The sequence below is a fragment of the Balaenoptera borealis genome (genome assembly GCF_965194805.1).
Source record: "Balaenoptera borealis genome assembly, chromosome: 12".
Classification (NCBI taxonomy): domain Eukaryota; kingdom Metazoa; phylum Chordata; class Mammalia; order Artiodactyla; family Balaenopteridae; genus Balaenoptera; species Balaenoptera borealis.
Genome location: NC_138869.1, coordinates 98,797,156 through 98,819,385, shown reverse-complemented (window position 1 = coordinate 98,819,385; position 22,230 = coordinate 98,797,156). Strand labels below are relative to the sequence as shown.

At 44.6% G+C, this 22,230-nt stretch overlaps 1 protein-coding gene across 2 annotated transcripts in view; it reads left to right on the top strand.

Moving 5' to 3' along the window:
* Positions 1–22,230, top strand: part of RNF182 (ring finger protein 182) — a 154,936-nt gene that overhangs the window by 97,133 nt on the left and 35,573 nt on the right. Inside the window, exon 3 of one of the 2 annotated variants that reach the window (XM_082345446.1) lies at positions 8,438–13,018. The exons of the other annotated variant lie outside the window; for it this stretch is intronic. Coding sequence (XP_082201572.1) covers positions 8,438–8,447 — 10 coding nt within the window. The 3' untranslated portion in view covers positions 8,448–13,018. Of the gene's footprint in view, positions 1–8,437; positions 13,019–22,230 lie in introns of those variants that run through there. 2 annotated transcript variants of the gene reach the window in all.

Genomic DNA, 22,230 nt, shown 5'->3' with positions numbered 1-22,230 from the left:
ATAAATTTCTGTTGTTTTAAGCCACCAAATTTGTGGTAATTTGTTACAGCAGTTCTAAGAAACTAATACATCAACACACACACACACACACACACACACACACAATTCTACACCAAAAAATGCAGAAAGAAAACTGTAAATAGGGAGGAATACTGAGGTGTAGCTCTTCACCAGTTCTTGAAATTTAGAATGTGAAAAACTCACATGCACAGAAAGGTAATGTCTCCACTACGTGAGGGAGAGATTGCTGGAAGGGATTTACCTTCTCTCTTTTCTCGCTCACTCTAAAGGGTCAAGGAGAGGCTGGTGGACTCATGCGGCTGCTTTAAGCAGTTGTCCCATCTGTATTCCCTCCAAGCCCGTCGGTCCCTCTCAGCCACAGAAGGGACTTGCTGAGCAAGCCTGACATTTTCTAGTTCTTCTTGGGTCTGCACCTGCGACTACCCTCACCAGGCAGGCTGACAAATCCCTAAGATGTCAGCGCAGAATTCCTTTGGTGGCCTGGATGTGGCATGTCCTCCCGTCCCCTGAAGAGAGTGTCTCAAGGCTCTGTGTTAACAGATGACTATTCTCCGAGCAGAATCATGAATACCCTAGTGGCTACAGGAGAGTTGAGACCAGGGTGGCCCCCTTAGCTCGGGATGGCCAAACTTAAAGAAAAGTTCGTTAAGGTTATGGAGCAGTTTTGTTTACTGGCCCCAATTTAAGCTTACCTGGAGCCCAAGTGAGTGTCCATCCAACACGTCAGAAAGCTCCCTTATCCACAAAAGGTCCACGGTTTGCATGACTGGGAACATTGCCCCCATGGAACTGGTGTAACCAGTTTACTGAATGGACTAGACTTGATGCAGCGTCAGCAGAAGAAACTTGATGCTTCTTCTCCATCCTTGCCTTTCCTTCCCCAACTTTTTGACCTATCTGTCTGATCCCACAGCTTTCCTGGTCAGTTTCAGATCTTAATGAGCAGTCTCACTTTTAGGTTTTAAAAAAATCAAGTCTAATATCAAAGCTTGAGTGTCTCCAATTTAAGGCTTTTCACCTGGAAGCCTGGAGGGGGTAGAAGAGCCTTGGGGGCTGCTTGCTTCGGATCCTGACTGACCCTCAGCTGGGCAGAGTTGCCCTAGTATGTGGGTCATCTTTGCTGTCTTGCTTTCTTTCACTTTCCTTTTTAGGCAGTGACTCTGCCGCTTGACTACTTGTGATCATGAGGTTGCCATTGTCAGGATGCTCCAGGAGGGGAAATTTAAGGCTGAGCGTGATAAGCTTTGGTGAAAGGTTTGGGGAAGGAAGTGAAATGCCATTTACATTTAGATGATTTAGGGATTCAAACCCTGTCTTTATTAGATTATTTGTGGATTTAAATCCTAAAGTTAATTCAGTCTCATGTCTGGTAAAAATATTTTAAAATCAGTTACATTGGTTTGACATCATAGGAATTAAACTATATGAACGTAATTTGAATTTATTTTCTCCTAACAGGTAATCATGCTGCCATTATAGAAATTTTTGCCTTATACAAGTTGGGCAGCTGGAAACATATGCCCTCCAACATATCAAGGACATTTAAACCAGAATCTCTTAAAACCAGCTTCAATTTTAATATAAAGAAAGTATTATGCATTACATGGAAATAATATACACTTGGTATATTTATACCTCTAAAATATTTGAATAAACAAGTGTCCTTGCAAATAGGAAGTTGACTTTTTGAGATGGTTTTACTATGAAAATGCTTATCACGAATACATTGCCTTTTTTTAAATTAATTTTTTTTATTGGAGTTTAGTAGATTTACAATGTTGTGTTAGTTTCTGCTGTACAGCAAAGTGAGTCAGTTACACATATACATATATCCACTCTTTTTTAGATTCTATTCCAATATAGGTCATTACAGAGTATTGAGTTCCCTGTGCTATACAGTAGGTTCTTATTAGTTATCTATTTTATATATAGCAGTGTGTATATGTCAATCCCAACACATTGCCTTTTTTACTACTACTTAAGAAAACTAATATTTGTAATTTTCCAACTTCATACCCCATGAATTGTATGGCAACAAGAGCACAGGGTCAGGACAAAATAAGAAGCCAAAAAAAGTTGCATTCTGTAGCTGGACCATGAGTATTCGGGGGGTATTTATCCTCTCAAAGAATGATACTCCTGCATGTTCTGTGTGCAACAGTAAATCATATTTCAAATTCTGCACTGAATGAACTTATCAGCAGCCTCTGCCCACGTCATTCATTGCCTCTGACAGATCTATCCCCCAGCTGGTGTTGATTTCTCCCTGCAGTGTGGGGAGACCATTAATCTTGCATGTTTTCTCACTCGGTGGGTTCTTTTTCTTTACTGAGATTTTAAAACAGATTGTGGCTGCTTCCACTGACTTTTGAGAGATTTTTCATGTGTCCTCTTTTAAACAGGTTGTGTAAAAACTAATTCCTTGAGTAGAACTGGGGTCACGGGCAGAAATTCTGTCGCCAGCGGGGAGCTTTGATTTTGTCATCCTTCCCTGTGTCAAAATTGGGGGGGGGGACTGCCCATGGAAGCATTTATTATGAAGCATCTGAAGAGATGCTCTGGCACCATCCTGATTGGTGATTCTTCTCCAGGCCTGATGAAGCCACCTCCTGCTGCCTCCTGAGCTGCACTGATAAGGCCGTGGAGACTCACAAAATCAAATGCCAACAGCAAGTGAGGAGGGAATTCCTGAAGGGGCAGCTGCCCTGTGGACCTCTGTAGTTGAACTTTGCAGTGGGCAGTTCTCTGGCTACAGAGAGAGAAAGGGTTGTCTCTGCCCAAGCAGCAAGGAGCAGAGTGATAGAATTATCTAGTGAAGACAGGTGTTTGGAGACATCAGTTCTTGCTGAACAAAATAATGGGTGTGCAAAACTGGACAATCCACTTTAGGCTTAGTAAGCCCTTCCTTCTCCTTGGCTGGTTATTTCTTTTTTTCTTTCTCAATGATTTACGACATTATCTGAACTGCCCACTTCCTATAAAGTTTCCATTTTCTCTCGTAAAAAGGCTTTTGATTTAGTATAATTATTTAAAAGTGGCAAGGGCACCCCAGTTATTGAATGCTTACATGGCTTCTCACCCCACATTAAAGCTCTTTGTAGGATTCAAAGCAAGTGAGACAAACCTACAGAGAAAAAGGCTGCCTGCTTCTATCAGACTTAATCCCCTATCAAAATGCATCTCTTTCACGTTCCATTGACTGCAGAGCCTGTGAGGTGACCTGCTGGCGGCCTATCTGAAAGCTCCTTTAAACCCCCATTCTGCCTGCATTTGGTACAGGCACCAAATGAAGAGATTGCTTTTCCACCTTTACAGGTTCACGCTGAACCCTGCTCCTGTTCTCAGTCATGACACCTTATGGAGACCCTCCCGATCAAGACACTGCTGCCCATTCTCTGATTTCCATCCTTCCCTCCTCTCCTTCTCCTTCTCCTCCTCCTCCTCCTCCTTCTTCCCCTTCTTCTTCTCCTTCTCCTTTTCCTTCTTCTTTCTGGATTTGATGTGAAGCACTGTGTGATCTCTGGTTACGAACTTGGGTTCTCTTGGTAACAATCTTGGTCTATCCTGGCTGTATCTTCAGGTCGCCTGAGCGTACATCGTTCTGGTTATATTTGACCCCAAGACCTTCCCAATCCAGTTCCATCCCCAGCAACTTTTACCAGGTTCAGCCTAACCCTGGAAAGAGACAAAAGGCCCAATGAATAAGGTGATTAATGATAGAATGTTCATGATTAAAAAAGAGTTGCTAATACATTGGAAAGAATCCAATAATGTATATGGAAGCACTTGTTTACTGTTGATTTCTGTACACTTTCAAAAATGTTGTTGTTCCTGACAAAGGCAATACTAAGTAGCTGCAGTGTTTCACTGTATTTGTGTTATTAGCTGTAGCGTGGAGTTCTACCTGAATAAGAGACACCAAGGCTAAGAGGCAGAGATGGGGTTTTCATCACGACCTCTGAGCTCTGAAGGAGCATTTGGCCTGTGGAGGTGGTGAGCCCTCCTTCAGCATTTACTGAGCTCCTGCTCAGTGCCTGGAGAGGTTTAGGGGCTACGGCTACGACCAGATACACAAAGAGCCTGAGCTCATAGAACATCTATTTTAGTGGGAGAAGAAAAGAATAAAGAAATAGGCAAGTGCGTAAATAAGAAACTCTCAGGTGGTCTACCCAAGGAATCTCCCTGAGCTTTTGAAGGTGAGCGGATCGGACCCCTTTGTCTCTAGCTCTCCCCCTTCTAGAAGCTGTCCGCCTACGGGAGCCCTCTCCCTGGAAGCTCTCCTCACCACTCTTTTTTTTTTTTTTTTTTTAAATTGGGGGTAGGATGCTCAAATTCATAGAAAGGAGATTGTTAGATGTGTTTTGTTTTTTTAATTAATTAATTTATTTTTGGCTGTGCTGGGTCTTCGTTTCTGTGCGAGGGCTTTCTCTAGTTGCGGCGAGCGGGGGCCACTCTTCATCGCGGTGCGCGGGCCTCTCGCTATCGTGGCCTCTCTTGTTGCGGAGCACAGGCTCCAGACGCGCAGGCTCAGTAGTTGTGGCTCACGGGCCCAGTTGCTCCGCGGCATGTGGGATCTTCCCAGACCAGGGCTCGAACCCGTGTCCCCTGCACCGGCAGGCAGATTCTCAACCACTGCGCCACCAGGGAAGCCCTCTCCTCACCACTCTTATGCCCAACAGAAACAGTCAGGCCCCAGCCCATCAAGTCTTCCTAGTTCTGCTAGCACTTGGGTCTCCTCTTCCTCATCTATAAAATGGATTTTTAGACTCCATCCTGAAGGTCTCTCCTACCTCTACAATTTGAGGCTGAGAAACCGAGGTGGCTGGGACAGGAACAAAGGTGAAAAAAAATTGTTTTCTTCTTCCTATGCCTAGAAAGATGTGTTACAAATGTTCTTCTGGGGCAGATCTTTTTAAGTTTTTTCAAGTCAGAGACCATATAACCCTCCTCCCCATTAAAAAAGAAAACATTGCCTAATATGGGGCTGAAAGCCCACAATATGCCTACCTGGGACCTGCTTATTATAGTGTTTTCCATCATCCTCACCACTGCCATCACCATGGCTACCATGTCGCAGATCCTACTGTGCACCTGGAACTGCTCTATAGTTGCCTACATCGTCTCACTTAACCCTTACTGTAACCCTGCAAAGGAGACCAAGTTCTCATTTCAGGATAAGAAAGGGGAAACTGAAAGAGTTAAGTAACTCTGCCAAAAAAGTGGCAGAGCTGGAATCATACCCAAGTGCAGATATCCAAGGCACTCTTTTGGTACAGCCTATCGTATTTGTGCAAATCTTTAACAAAAAAGTGTACATAAATCAAACACCAATCAAAATTGAAATTACGGAAGCATCAGGAATACAAATGTGATTTACAGTCCTTAGCTGCTGCCTTGTAAGGAGGGGCCTTTCTTGCTGAGGATGGTGATGGACAATCAACGTCTCTGCTTAGACCTCACCTTGGGGCCCTTGAACTTCTTCCTGCTGTCTCTGGACGTCTGCACAGCTTCCTTCCTCCCTCCCTCCATCGAGACCTTTGTGCAAATATTGAAATACAGTCATCCCTCAGTGTCATGGGGGATTGGTTCTCGCCCCGCAGCCCCATGGCTACCGAATTCCAAGGATGTGCGAGTCCTTATGGCATAGCATTTATATATAACCTATGCACATCTTCCAGTATAACTTCAGTCATCTCTAGATTACTTGTAATACCTAATACAATGTAAATGCTATGTAAATAGTTGCCAAACACATGGCAAATTCAAGTTTTGCTTTTTGGAAATTTCTGGAATATTTTTTCAAATATTTTCTATCCATGGTTGGTTAAATCTGCAGATGCAGAACCCATGGATACAGAGGGCCGACTGTACTGTCTTCTCAGAGTGGACTTCTGGACGCCTGTGACAGTTACCAATTTACTACCTCTCGGCTCCAAATTTACGCTTCAGTACCTGCTCTGCAGTGACAGCGTGGAGTCTGAAAGCGTTTCTCCTTGCGGTGGTCTGATGTTAAGTTCTGTCAGTAGAGGGCGCTGGAGGGCTTCTTTTCCCGGTTCCAGGGCCGCTGTGGTTTTGTTTTCTCTTGCTCCTGTCGCACAGTGTATCCAGCAATGCACGTGCAGGGCGTGCAGATCCTTGCGGTGCTCGCAGCCCTGGCCCCGGCCGGACAGCCGCCTCGCACCCACACGCAGACCCTGCACACTCCAGGCCGGGCACCGCCCAGCCGGCCGGCACTGCAATCCTATCTCCTGACCTCCTCTGCACCCACCTGCTGGCCTCACGTCTGGTGGGCTTTCTTCAGCTCCGGGCTCCTGCTGAGCACACGTTCTCCAGTGCTTGACAGGCGCAGTGGCGCCCTGTGCTCTAGCGTGAGGCTCCTGCAGAGTCACTTTCTGTACCATTTGTCTCCTGCAGCACTGCCGCTTTCTCCAGCTCTTTGTTTCCTCAGAGACTCCTTCCCCAGCTCCCTTTCCAGCGGGGCTGGGCCCCCAGCAGCTTCCCTCGGCACCCCAGGGGTCAGATTTCCACGTGGTCCAGCCATGACTTCCCTACCAGTCAGTGAACTGAAGCGCCCCGGCCTCTCCAAGGCTGTCGGGATCTCAGCTCCGGGGCTGGGCTCATCCTCGGGTGGTCTATCTCAGCCCTGGAGGGAGTGTCTGATCCTTACAGCTGATGCTCCTGTATTCTTCAGAATTCTCTTTAATTCTCCCCAGCCTCCCTGTCAATCCCCTGTTAATAATTCTTTATATTTACCTTTCCCTGTTCAGGATACTGTGTGGCTTTTGTCCGCTTACTGGGAAATGCCCTATCTCAGGGTTTCTCAAGTTCAACACTAGTGACGTTGGAGGCTGCATCGTCCTTAGTCGTGTGGGGCTTTCCTGTGAGTTGTGGGATGTTGAACATCATCCGTGGCCTCTCCCCACCAGATGCCAGTAGCACTCTCACAGTTGTAACAATAAAAAGTGTTTCCAGACATTGGGAAATTCCCATGGGAGGCAAAATCTCCCCTGACTGAGACCCACTGCCCTATCTCACACCTCCCCTTCCCACCTTGTCTTATCCTATTTCTGTTTTTTTTCTTTTTCTCTTCACAGCACCGTTCACCACTTAGCAGTATATTTATTATATGCAGATTCTTTGCTGCATGTCTTTCTGAGTAGAACGTAAACGACGTAAGGGTGCGGGCTTTGTTTTGTTTCCTGCTGTCACTCCAGCACCTAGAACTCTGATACATTGCAGCTACTCGATAGATAGGAATGAATGAATGAATGAGTGAATGGGTGTGAGGAGACAAGTTTGGAGAAGGCAGGAGAAAGTGCAAGGCCCTGAAAAGAAAGGATAAGATGCAAAGAGAGCTGGAGGGAAGGACCCAAGAGTCCAGAGGCCGGGAGACCCTACATGAGGAGGGGTGGTGGGCGTAGAAGCAGCTGGTGGCCCACAGGGCACATGGGTCAGAAGGTGCCCATTGGGATTTGGGTGAGTTTTGCTGCATGCAGACATCGGAACCCTCTCTTTATCAAATCTTCTGAACTATGTCTCTCCATATACTGTGTAATGAGGTTTTTCTTTCAAGGAATGAAGGCAAATTCCATGTTCTGCCCCACGGCTGGCACTTACTGAAGACAGACCCTCCCAGGAGCACTCAGTCAAGTCTGAGTGGCCCAGATAAACACATTCACCCACCAGGACTTTGAGTCACCCCAATGCCAGTGACACTAATGCCTGTTCTCCAGGTTGGTTTTCTTTAAGGTTCACTTTCTCCCTGAGGAAGCCTGAGGACCCCAAGAGGCTGGTAGCAGAGATGTCGCTAATTACATGGGTGTGATGAACAGTGCAAAGCGCTAATGAACAGAGACTAAACTGGCTTATTTAACAGTTATTTTGAGAAGAGAATTTTTTTGCTTTTGCTGAACTGGTCCGTTTGTTTAAATTAAATGAGATGGTAATGGGCGTGACAGTGTTGGTTAAAGTGCAGGGTTTCATAAGACTGAGAGGCGTGATACTATTACTGTTAAGTGGACACGTCTGCTTTCTGTTAACAAGGCTTTGAACGGGGGGCACATCAAAAGGTTCGCTGGGGAAGAGATTCTGCGCCACCTGCTAAGGATGCCTTTTAAGGAAGCCAGGGCGGTCAGCCGGTCCTTCTCCTATCCTCCACAGGGGGCGCCACTGAGCCAGATGCGGGTGTACCAGTGTCTCCTGGATACACCCTCCAGTTGAACTGGAGATCTCCCTGGGGGCTGAAGAAGCTTCTGTCTACTGTGACTCTCCCAAAATAGCCTTCTCAAGTGTGTATAGGCAACCGAACAGGGATGCAGGACGTTGGGAAGATAAGATGGGACACCGCTGATGCTGTTTCAGTGCTCTGTGATGTGAATACATACGTCCTAGCTCACTAACTGTGCACATTTTCCAGGGGCTTTTGATGACATTTTTCTGCTCCATCGGAGAAACAGAAGGTCTTGTGAACAAACACAGATCAAAAACAGATGTTTTACGTTCAGAAAGGAAAAGACTGAAATGAAATCCACCACCATGACATGGATTACCAGTTTCTTTTATGAAGTTTGATTTTACTAATGGGTGCCCTACGTAGATGAAATAAAAAGCATGAAAAATAAAATAAAAGTTTACTTATTTTTTCTCATCTTGTGCAGATTTCTGGGTCAGCCCATTGCTCTGAACCACGAGTCTCTCCAGGTTATAATGTCCCTCATTTTCTACAGAAGCTATGCATCTCAAAAAAATTTTGCCCCCAAAATTCCATTAAACAAGAATTAGATAGCGATTTCAGTTTAGGTTTTAGAGCTGTTTATGGATAGCCTGAAATCCCACCCTTTTCCTGGAGCTTTCTGAGCCTCCATCATAGTAAAATGCGTACCATGTCCACGTCATTACATGGTTGAAGGAGGTGGTAAATAGTGTAATATGTGAACAGTAGAGCGTAGTACATAGAAAGTGCTCAATAAATGATAGGGATTATTAAAGTTATTATTGTGCTTCAACGTTTGGATGCATGGTTTTTCTACCTTGCACCTGCAGTCAGGTAAAGCCAGCAGGCAACATAAATGACTCTCTGGGAGGTGACTGTAGAGGCCAAGTCATTGAGCCGTTAATTCAGTCTCCAGGAAAAGGGCACATCAGTTAAGAGAATGTTTATCAGATGCCCACCCCCTGCCTTGCAGTAAAAATATGTTTTGAGTTTTTCCTGTGTGTGCTGGACATCATGGGGGCAGATGGAGGTGTGACACACTTTCACAGGTGGTGATTTTGTGAGTCCTGAATTTTATCAAAATCTTGTTAATGCTTACTGAGTCAGATGAGATTAGGTACCCACTCTGAATTCCAGGATATTTCGTCAGCGGGGTCACGCTGTAGGTTGGGGGTACTAAGGAACATAATTTATTGTTTTTCTCTGATTCTTTCCTCTAAAGATCCAGCCATTTTTCCTAGTCCCCTTTCTTTCAATGACTACTATGTTGGGACCTACATTGTGTCAAAACAACTGACTACTTCATGAATCAAATCCTGGTTAATTGAGTGAGGGGGTAGTCAAGCAAACATTGCAGATAAAAGTCTCTTTAGGATGTGAGAAGTAACTGAACTCATTTCTGTGTGTGTAGCTCCTGAACTCAACCTCAGAAAAATCCTGGAAAAAAAATAATTTTTTCTTCCTATTAGGAAGACTACTATTAGGGTGGACTACTGGTTCTGTACAAGTAAGGAAAGAAAATTCTCAATACAGTAGAAGTATTTTTATGGCCTGGAGACAATTTAATAATAAAAAACTATTGAGAAGTTTTTCCTATTGAGCTCAGCTCACAGAAATATGTCTTGCACTCAGCTGCCCTCTATTGGCTGAAACGTGGATTATTCTCTCTACCAGTGGCTTCCCTGAGGATAGAAGAGTAATGATAACGTGCTCACAAATACTCATCTGATGCATTTTGTACATGTGGACCAGGATAAAGGTCTATTTGGATTTCAAATTAACACATTTTTATGAAACGTACCCTCCACTCCTTATCTCATCTCCTTGACTTGCCTAATTTCTCTTCTTAGCGCTTATCCCATTTTATGGATATCCACTTATGTATTTGCCCTTTGTCTGTTTCCTTGACTAGAAGGTAAGCTTCATGAGATCAAAGACTTCATTTGGTTTACAGCTGTATCCTTGAGCCTAGAAGAATGCCTGGCACTTAGTAGCTGTTCTATAAACAGTAGTTGAATAAATGAATGAGTATCAAGTATATCTTAGGACTGGGTACTGTGATCAAAGATCAATAACACATGATTCTGGCCTTTTAGGGCCTACAATATAGAAGAATTGTACCAAAAAAAATGATGGTTATAGGAAGAGCTGTCAGCACAACTATTGCATTGTAATCTGGGGGAGATAGTCTCCAGGAAGTCACTTGTACTTAGCTTTAGTATTTGAGGAGCTGCCCTGTGGAAGAAAGATTGGACTATTTCAATTTATTTCCAAAGGACATATCAATTGGTAGAAGGTATAGGGAAATAATTTTGACTCAGCAAAAATTTCAGAATTGTCTGAAGTCGTCTTGGATGACTTTTCACCATCATCTGAGGCACTTAATCACGGCCAGGAGGAACTTCTGTCAGGAGATGTCATCAATTGTAATGATTCTCAAACTGGGATGTTTTTAAAGACTCGTTTTCCTGAGACCTTTCCCAGACATACTGAATCAGAATATCCGGGAGGGGGTCCCAGGAACCTCTTTTTTTAGAATAAGCTCCCTGGCGAGTCAGATGCAGCTTCTGCAGACTCTTCGGGCGTCATTAGACTGGCAGACTGAGGCATCAGAGGGGTAATTGGACTGAATGATCTCACATATCTAACCATAAGGTTTCATGGCTCCAGAAGATCAGAGAAGTTACTGCCCTTTTACTAATGGTAATAGTGGTAGGTGTAGTCTATGGAAGGACTATCAACAAGATCAAACACCAAATCGAGAATGCCAGGATGGGATTCTGGCAGGTATCTTAAGCAAATATGTAGTAAAACTCCATAGATTCTGTCATCCTCAGAGGGTAGAAATGGCTAACCTTTAAAGCCCAGGCTCAAATATCCCACCTTCCAAATTCTGTATTGTGGTCAAGCTTGCGATGAATAATTTCTATATGTCTCATTCCCAATCTTTAGGGTTTGGAGAGGAAACTCAGATCATGGGTGGGCTGATTTTAGGGAGATTTATCACATGAAAGATGTATTTTGAATCCAGTCAAGGAAGAAGAAAGGTTCCTTGCTCACTACACTCTACCCAGAGAAGTTACTGTCTTTGTGTCATGCCCCGGACCTTTGAGTACACTGTCTTGGTCTTGTGGGAGGTTTGGTAATTAACGGGGGGAGTAGAGAAAGGAGTTAAAGGTTAATCACTCATCTTTCTCAGATTTTACTGCAAACAACTTTTATTTAGGAACTTGGACACATTGGACAAGTCCTAGCCTGCACTGGTCCATCCGCTGTAAGTGCCCAATAAATGCCAGTTGTCGTGATGGTTATTTACTGAGTGCCAGGATTCGGGTGTGAACACAAAGATGAACAGTCTGTGGTCACTGCCCTCAAGGAGCTTGGAGGCTGGCTGTGGCGATGGAATCACAACAAATGTGACAAATGTTTTGTACTGGAGTCCTTACCACTTGTGCAAAAGTGTGTGTCTCTGGTGTCCCCAGTTCAGTCTGAGCAGACATCGTGTGAATGAGGCCAGTTACTTGCCCTGCCCACGTTATTAACTTGCACGGGTTCATAAGCCTGGTTACCTTCCTGTTTTGTTTTGTTTTCTTTTCTTTTCTTAAAGGAGGAGGAGGAAAGGTTTATGCTTGGGTCCCAGGATAATCAGGAAAAAGACAGGAACCCGGAAGGGCAGCATGGAGCCCTTCTCCGGCCTGGTCTGAGAGGCTGGATCAACAGAAAGGGGAGAACAACAGAAGGTGAAGGGGGGCTCTTCAGAGTCGGGGTACACACAGAGTGTTTCAAGGCCCAGGTGACGAAATAAGGCACGGAGCTGAAGGAGAGCCATTTCCCCGTGCTGCTCCACAGACCAGAGAAGCCCAGAGAGGCAGAGGGACCAGGAAGGAAAGACCTTCCACCAGGGCGTCTGCTGGGCAGATGGGGGTGTCTTCCTTGAGGGGACTTGGGGTATCGTATCTCTAGGTGAAGACCAAGGCCCAAGTTTACCCATGGAGGGCTTGCTGAGTGCCTTTACTGCAGTCCTTGGAGGCCCACAGGAATAACTGGGGGATACTTTGAGGATGAACTTAAGGCTTGGGTCAGCAGGTTAACAAGCTAGTAAAACTCAGGTATTTTGGGTAATTATTTTGTATCACAGGCCGGGGAAGCCATGACCATTTCTGTTTAGGAACACAGAATGGAGCCAGGAACCTGTGAGAGAGGCCAGGTGGATGGGGGCAGGGAAATCTGTGATAAGGAGGACGTTGTGAACTGAGCTTTGCAGGATGAGTAGGAGTTGGTTAGGCTGACATGGGTCAGCGAGTTTTCTCTTTTGAGCGTCTCCCTTGCACCTTCCCACCCTTTCCCCAACCTCCAGTATCAGCCTAATGCTGTGTGTGCCTTCTGGATAGACAGAGGGGAACAGAGCAGACTTTGGGGTCTCTCTCCAACAAAGTCTTCTCCAAGGCATGCCCAGTGTAGATTGCTGAACCCTGATTCCCCACCTGGCCCTGGTGGGGCTTGGGATTGGCCCCAGTGCTAGACCAGGGAGCAGGAAGCTGTCTCCATCCTTGTCTCTGTTCAGATTACGTATTTACATATGCACATGCAAGGGAGAGTGATTCTTATTAAACTGCAGGACAGGTTCTACTGGAAGACCCCTTGTTCTCCCTCTCTTGCCTGCCGGCATCGTGGCTAGACTGCTGGGCATGGAGAAGGGTGGAGAGACAGCTGGATTCCCAAACAGAAGCAGGCAGGGCGGGTGAATGAGGGGAGCTCAAATGAACCAATCAGAGAAACACTTTAAGGACCTGTTGAGGCCAGGCTGGAGATGGCTTTCCTGGGGAGCCTTCAGATTCAAGGGAGGTCACATTGATCTGTCTGCTGCTAACAGAAGGCAGGTGATTATTTTTGACCAAAGGTGTCAGGAAGCACATGAATCTGATAGACTGTCCAGTGTGAAGCATCAGGCTTGGGAACTTGAGTCCCACCCCCCCCCCCCAATCCCCTTTATTTTTATTATTATTTTTTTTTAAATATTTATTTATTTGGCTGTGTTGGGTCTTAGTTGTGGCACGCGGAGTATTTGTTGTAGCATGTGGGCTTCTCTCTAGTTGTGGCGTGCGGGCTCCAGAACGCGTGGGCTCAGTGTGGAGTGGGGGCTCAGTAGTTGTGGGGTGTGGGCTCAGTAGTTGCAGCACGCGGGCTTAGTTGCCCCGTGGCATGTGGGATCTTAGTTCCCTGACCAGGGATCAAACCCGAGTCCTCTGCATTGGAAGGCAGAGTCTTAACCACTGGACCACCAGGGAAGTCCCCCAATCCCCTTTAATTCACCCCTACTCCCTTTAAATCACCCTTGCAGGTGGGAACCAATCCATTCCCTATAGCAGGAATGTGGGCACATCCGCACTTTTGGGGCGGGGAGGGAGGCATCTTTCCTTTTCTACCACAGAATGCAGCCTTCTTTACCTGTATTCCTGGGGGTTTGGCGACCGTCTGAGAAGATATTCTCTTTCCTGTCACCTCTCTGGTCTCCAGAGTTTGGGAGGAAAACAGAGTTCAGGAAGCGAATGTAGACCGTAGCGATCGGGGTGATCTCTCACACAGGCCTACACACAAAGAAACAAATGGCAGGAAGCAAAAAGAGTCCATTTTGCTAAAGCAAAACTACTGTCTCTAGGCAGCTGCACTGCTGGTCCGGCTGGGAAGGGCTCCGCCACACAATTAAAAAGATAGAACCGTTTCCTGTTCAGTTAGCGTCCTTCCTGCTGTCGCCGCACCTGTTCAGGGGACCCCGGGGCTTTCTGTCCTCGTGCTCAGGATCTCACAGACCTGAGCTGTGGACCCTGTGCTTGTTTACCCCACCGCGGCTTCACATACATTTACTTGATGTGTGGAGGGATTGGAGAGGACCATGATGACGTGTAGGGCGAGCGCCAGCTCACCAAGCTTGCCAAGAATCTGATGCTCTGCGAAGATTAATTATGGGCTCAGCCTTTTACGTGCTCTGTCGTTCGGCAGACATCTCTGTTGCTTTCAGAAATTAATACCAATAATTAAAGCCAACCTGTCCTCTGCTTGAGAGCCACTCCAGCAGGGGTCCTGCTCCCCGCCACCTGGACACGCTTCACTGAATGAGCCCGGAAAGCAGCAGAGGACCAAAGGAGAAAGTGAGGTATGGGGACAGGGACTCCACGTGGGGAGAAGGTGCCACTCCCCATGCCAGCTGGGGCACGTGTGACTCTCCTGCACTGCTCCTGCCCCAAACACCAGCAGAGCCCTGAATGTGTTTTTATTAACTGGTGTGGTGAATTCAGTGGGAGAAATAATTCCCACAAATCATGCTGCATTGAATGCAAATTGATATTTTTTTGCTGTGCTGCTATTTAATTAAGTCAATGCAGACTCTACCACATAGAGAAGTGGAAGGTATACATTTTGGGGTAATAGGATTCAAACCACTCAAAGTCAGGTAATAGCAATGATGGCATATTTGGGGCTGGCTCATTGGATGGGGTAGCATGTGTTTTTTTGTTTGTTTTTCTCTTTGTTCATTTTTGTTTTTGTTTTTGTTTTGGTAGAACAGGCAATCTTGCCCACATGGTTTACTTTTTAAATGCCCCAAAAAACTGTTAAAAATGGTAGTTAGATTCCTAGGCTAGCCCACAAAAGCTTGTTTAACCCACACAACGCCGGACTGCAGGGCTGGTTCATTGGTCCATTGGAAACACATCCTATATCCCTTGTTTGGTAGGGACAGCAGCCTCTGAACTCTGAGAAGGACGGCACAGCTCATTTGTTTGGTTCTAGGTAGTTTTACTATAAGAATCTTTGCTCCAAGCAGTTTCGCTGCACAATGAATTGTGCGCTGTAAGACTATTTTGCTGTAAAAGATAGAATAACAATAATAAAATAAAAGGACATTAAAAAAGAGATAATGAAATATGAAAAATTAATAACAAATTTTTAAAAGATTTTATTGTGAAAAATGAAAATACAAAACATAGTTGCATACATATAATATGTGTGTAGATTCATGGTTGTAGTTTTATTCCTGTATATCTTAGAGAAAACGATGATACTTGCTTTCTCAAAGTCGATCATGAAGGATTCAGGGTCTAATGCCGGATCTAAGTCTTTTATGATATGAAAAAATCTGCAGTGACTCTCTTCAGACTTCCCTGGAAGTAAAACAAACAGACAAGGGATGCTGCTATTTCTTATCAATATATGTAATGTATATAACTGGTAGCTCAGGTCTGGACTACATTTAAATGTTATGTTGCATACCTAGACCTTGTATTTCACCCAATCATCTAAGGCAGATTCTGTGCCAAATACCACAATTCTGTCTACATCCTGTTCTCCACCTTCAAATAGCAAAAAAAAAAAGTCACCATTTTCAAGAAACTTATACTCATCAGGAATCACATAACCATTTTTGGAGGTGTATAGGAAAAGCTCGATTCTTCTTTTGCCTTCAACCTCTAATATTGCATGATAAATTTGGTAAAGACGTCACGACAGAACCAACTGTTTTATCTAGAACTAGCGAAAGAATCGATCATTGAGGACTGTTGTCAATTACTAGCTTCCCCTTCTATATTTGCCATATAAACTTTTGGTTTTGATGGGTGGGAGGGATGACGGTGCTCACCGAAGGATTTATAAATGCTATGCTGTCATTTTCTAGTGGAGAATGCAATCTGGCTTTACACTCTCTTATCTCACATTTCTGGTAAGTTTTCTTATCACTAAATTTTCTATCGAGTTGATATTCATAGTTGTTCTCATTGTGTTAGCACACAATTCACAAATAATTATAAAATACACAGTACTCTTTATTGTAAATTCCGTACAGCCATTTGATAACTTGCAGAGTGCTTTTGTTGATTTCCGCTGGACTCTTGCATCCATTGTCAGTCTATGGTTGGGATCAGACCATGAATTGACAAAATCAGACTATGAATAAATGTTTGATTACCATCCAGTTCAGCAAAGTCACTCAAAGCATTGACAAATGAGAGTGGCTTAAACATGAATGTTGGTGGATGCTGTTATTTCCTTTGAATAAGACAAGAGAAAAAAATGAAGACATGTAGGCACCCCATTCATTCATCAGTATGTGACATCTTCCCTGAATCAGACCACAGTTTTTGAACACTAGAAGAGCATTTCCTCATTTTTTGGTGTTATTCACAATCGAGCAGCCATAGATATGACATATTGTTATGTTTAATCTGCATCATTAACATTTTCTCTATCATCTTCTTAAGTCTGGACAAGCAACAAAAAAAAGAAACCAAGCCCTGGTTTGTAGTGTTTGCCAATTTCTGTGGTGTAAATACTCCTTCCATTATTTCACGCTACCAACTTGAGATGTGTAGTAGCATACCGTCATGTAGTATTTCCATGATATAAGCACAACAGTAGAAAATAACCTTGAGACCATAGATAATAGCAAAATGTAGTAAAATAATTAGGAAGAGATATAAAATTTGAGTATTTATTACCTTTATTTTAAATATAATTTAAGTGTAAATTTATACAATTTACATTTTTAAAATAATATATTTATTTATTTATTTTTGGCTGCGTTGGGTCTTCGTTGCTGTGCGCAGGCTTTCTCTAGTTGCGGCGAGCAGGGGCTACTCTTCATTGTGGTGCGCGGGCTTCTCATTGCAGTGGCTTCTCTTGTTGCGGAGCACGGGCTCTAGGCGCTCGGGCTTCAGTAGTTGTGGCTCGCGGGCTCTAGAGTGCAGGCTCAGTAGTTGTGGCGCACGGACTTAGTCGCTCTGTGGGATGTGGGATCTTCGCAGACCAGGGCTCGAACCTGTGTCCCCTGCATTGGCAGGTGGATTCTTAACCACTGCACCACCAGGGAAGCCCACAATTTACTTCTAAATCATGGTTGTATTTAACAACTGGCTCGCAAAAATCCTAAAAATTTAACAATGGGCTCTCAAGAGCTGGTACAAACCAGCTTGAGCACACCACCGCCCGTATCACTCCCATGTAGGTGGGAAAGATTAGTTCTTATCGTAAATGCTGTGACACTTGGCTGCTAAAGTGGAACATATAAACAGGTGCTCAGTGCATGTATATTGAATGAATGAAGACTTTCAGTAGATTATCTATTTGCTCTAATCAAAGCACGTTCATACAACCAAAGGCAGAGTAACTACATTCGAACTATACAGTATTAGCAAATACCATACTGACTGCAATCAGTCTGTTTTCTCAGCTGCAGTGTGATTTTCTACCCTTCCTCTGAAGGCACAGCTTGCATTTTAAAACTAGGCCCCTACAATCTGATCCTCTCTTGTTCAGTGTGGAATAATAACCCCTAACAAAGCTAACTGAAAAATACCAGCAGGTTCCTTAGGCCCCGGAATCTAATGTCTTCTCAGACGAGCAGCTGCTAATTGGCTAGCTGGGGTCTGGTCTTCTGGGATTTGTCTCAACGGCTGCTGACAGGCTGTTTACCTGGGAGACACTCACCTTTATCCCTGCAATTAACTAGAGGTGGGGCCCCCGAGTTGTGCTTTTGATTCACAAAAGCCGAACAACTTCCCCTGTGGCGCACCCCTCTGTGACGTTATTCTTTTGTGAGTGATCTGTCGGTGGGTTCAGGGAGCTGCAGCCACAGAATGGGAGCCTAGAGCTGTATTGGCTTCACTTCTTTGCAAGCACAGAAGGCGGCAGCCATCCGTCAGAAGGTCAGGAGATGAGCAGGGACACCCTGCATGGGACTGTGCCTCTGGCCTTCATCCATCTTCATTTCTTCTCACTCCCTCACCCAGCTAATGAGTTAATAAGTACCAAGTGCCTACCTGCAACCTGAGCAGTGTGGATTTTCAAACATTTAAGAACCTTCATGGACTTTTTCTTACAAAGCATATTTATTGTAGAAGACAATTACAAAATATTATACAAATAAGTGAGAACAAAAGGAAAGCAATCATAATCACTCTAAGATATTTATTGTTGTCTTCCAGACTTTCTAGTGCATATATAACACGTGGTTGCAAAATTGGGATCATACTTAATATAATGCTTTTTGACTTAAAATTATACAGTGAAGAAGTTTTAATATTAATAAGGTTTTTGCACTGGTCTTGGGAGGGACAAAATGTCCCTTTAGCCTCATCGTATTGGAGGGAAATAAAGTGATGTTTCTTGTGGAAATGGAATATTAGAATGGAGGAAACCAAGTGATTCGTAAAGCCCTTCTGTCTAGAATATGCTATTCCTGGGGTCAGGGAATCTGAGGTCTTGGAATCCTGTCATGGTTTTTTGCGATGTCTTCTGAATTAGAATCTTTGATTTTGGAAATTAGACTATTGCTACTAAATGCATGTTTCTTTTTTTTTTTTTTTAAAGTTCAACCAACCTTTTTGCATTTTTTTTTTAAAATTTTATTTATTTAATTTTATTTATGGCTGTGTTGGGTCTTGGTTTCTGTGCGAGGGCTCCCTCTAGTTGCGGCAAGCGGGGGGCCACTCTTCATCGCAGTGCGCGGGCCTCTCACCATCGCGGCCTCTCGTTGCGGAGCACAGGCTCCAGACGCGCAGGCTCAGCAACTGTGGCTCACGGGCCTAGTTGCTCCGCGGCATGTGAGATCCCCCCAGGCCAGGGCTCGAACCCATGTCCCCTGCATTGGCAGGCAGACTCTCAACCACTGCGCCACCAGGGAAGCCCCCCCTAAATGCATATTTCTGTAATGATTTCCTTTAGCTTACTCAATGCTAAAAATATTAATGCTGCCTGTGCTAAGAGCAAATGCAGAAAAGAGCTTTCGGGTGTACGTTGCCTCTAAAATAGAGGAAGCAGTGGTCTCCTGGGACTCAGACAGGGGTCGCCAAGATCAGACGCTTCCACCTTGTTTCCACCTCCGGTTTCTTGGCAATGGTGTCCCCACCCCTCAAGCCGGTTGGGCCATCTTTTTGCTGTCTCTCTTCTATTATCTCCACTGTCACTGGCTTGGCTCGGGCCCTCACTGTTGCTCTCCCGCATTGCTGGGGTACCCTCCTTCGCGGCCCTCAGCCCTACCCCTTCCAAGCGTCACTGTCACAGTGACCTGTCTATGGCCTTGCTCATGCAAGCATGATTCCTGGGCCAGTAGCAGCAACATCACCTGGGAGCTTGTTAGAAATGCAAGACCCATATTCTCTGTCAGTGAGGATCCAGTATGAAGACAGCTTCATTCATTTGAATAGAGAAATTTTAATATAACAATCGGATGAGTGGATAAATAAATTGCATGCACGTATGCAATGGAAACCTACTCAGGAAACAACATGAGTGAATCTCAGAGGCCTTGTGCTGAGCGAAAGACTCAAATCTCAAAATATTACGCACAGTGTGATTCCATTTATACAACATTCTGGAAAAGACAAAACTGTAGGGGCAGAGTTCAGTGGTTGATGGGGAGACTTGACTACAAAGGGACAGCATCAGAAAATTCTGGGGGTGCTGGAAGTGCTCTGTGTTCTCATTGTGATGGGAGGTACACTTGTTTAGACATGTGTTAATACTCGTAGAAGGAAAGCCAAGTGGACTGTATGTAAACTTAAACGTGGCAATAACTAAATAAATTAACAATGATAGTGATGAGTTACAAACCATTGAATAAAATCCGAAACCTTGAGTTCATATTGATACAAGTTCTTCCAGACAAACACTTACCAACTACAAGGGGAGGAAGATTAACGTTATGGTGGAGAAGCCTGGCTGACCCCCACTTAATGGACGATCAAACTTAATATCACCAGCAACGGATGAAGCTGAATCGTTTACCACCTGATAATGGTGCAACGTTAAGAACACAGATAAGGTTAGCTTCACAGGCATGAGATGTTTGTAGTTGCGCAGGATCCCATGCTTGGTTTAATGCTCTGCTGTCGCTGTCTTGAAATTCCTAAGAACTTTTAAGTAAGAGGTACAGGATTGTGTAGAGGGTCCTTTGGCTGTAAAGGATGTCGTTGGGACAGTTAGTGACACTTGAATGAGGTCTGAGGACTGGATAGCAATAATGGACCAGTGTTAACTTCCCCATCTGGTTGGCTGGATTATGGTTGTGTGGGAGAATATTCTTGTTGTAGGACTTCCAAACTTAAACATTTGAGGCTGATGGGGCATCTTGTTGGCAACTTACTCGCAAATAGTTCAGGAAAAAAGGCCCTTGTTTTCCTTTTGCAACTTGTCATTAAGTTTGAGATTGTTTCAGACAAGAAAGAGTGATAGGGAGGGGAGAGAGTTGTGGGGCAGGGAGGGCCTCTCTAACAAGGTGACATTTGACCTGGGACCTGAATAAAGTGAGGGAGAAAGTGGGTATCTGGAGGAAGAGCATTCCAGGCAGAGGGAACCGAATGTGCAAAGGTGTTTAAGAACTAGCTAGGGGGCTAGTAAGTTTGCTGCAGAGTGATGGAGCAGGAAAGTGGCAGATGAGGAGGTCAGGGAGGTAATGGGGACCAAATCAAAGCCCCGGTCAGGGTTTTGGGTTGTGTTCTCTGTGCTGGGGACACACTGGACGGCTTGCTCTGCAGAGGGGTGCATGACCCCACTTAGGTGCCACAAGGATTGCCCTTGCTGCCACGTGGAAAGGACACTATGGAGTAGCAAGACTGGAAACAAGGAGGCCAGTTGGGAGACAATGGGGATCATTCACTCTGTGATGGACACTTGAGCTGCAGAAACTTCCGGGGAGGCTTTAAAGAGTTTCTGACCAGCCCCCAAGTGCAGAGCATTGGGATGGCTCAGCCTCAACATCAGTGAAGCCATCTGACTGCTCCCACCCCCTCCTGCCCATCTTCCCCTGGAGACCTGCCAAGATGTGTCCCGCACAGAAGCTGCTCGCCAAGGGGCAGCTCTGATCATGACTTGCCAGGAAGGTTGAGAAGCCAGCTGATTACATTCTTAATCCAATTTTTCTATTATTTGGCACAAGTGCTAAAGTGTCCTTTTAAATTAATTACCATAGAACCAAAGACAGGCTCAGGGAGAAATATTGTAACCGTCAGATCTTGCCTCCTTTCCTGGGGCTGTCTGACAACCACAGCACTTCTGTCCTGTGCAGAAGCCCCCAGATGAAAGGATCTTGGGGTTTTATCTGGTCCCAAATGACAAAGAAATCTGTGCATTGACCCATGAATTTTGGATTCAAAAGGACCTTGGTGAGGAACAATTCCAGTCTCCTCTTTTTCTGGACTCACCAGGTGACTGACAATTTATAGCTTGATTAGTTTTGTTTTGCCCCGAAACTTGCTCTCAGTGGTCATACAGTCCCAGTGAGAGAAGGACCTGAACTTAGGTTCAAGGAGTTGTATTCAGCTCTTGGAACACCCAGTGATCTCAAGGACATACCTAAAATTTCATGTCTTTTTTATGTTTGCACAATGATGTTTGAATCTATTGTGTGATTCTTTTCAAACATAAATATACACCTGTTGTGTTATACTTAAAACACACTTTTTAATATCCAGGAACAGGCTCCCACTTGAAGATCAACATGTAAAAACGTTTCTCCCCCACCTTTAATAACTGCATATCTGTCGTAAAGTGCATTTCAAATGTGATCTTAAGCCTCTAAGATAGTTAATCCCCAGTGTACAAAGCAGCGACCCGCACAATTAGATGATGATTTGCTCTAGGAAGGAGACAAAGCCAGTGACCTTGGTAATGAGGCAGCTAGTTAGAGTTGAGTGATTTCCAGGTCAGGACTCAGGATGATGTACGGCCAGACAGAGCTCTTCCCATTAATTTTGTTGGCTTGATCATGACCGAACTGGTTGTTATTCAACCCATGGTGCCTGCTCTTAAATTCAGAGTACAGTGATTTAGTTTCAAATTTTGTTTGAAGAGATTTATACCATTCAAAGGGTAAGATAAAAATATGATCTCCTTCCTTAATAACTTTTAGGATTATAATTCTGAGGCAGATAAAACATTTAATTCTAAAACTGCAATAAAAATAGTTAAGCCTTAAAGTAAAAACACTGTCATGAATTTAACCTTTC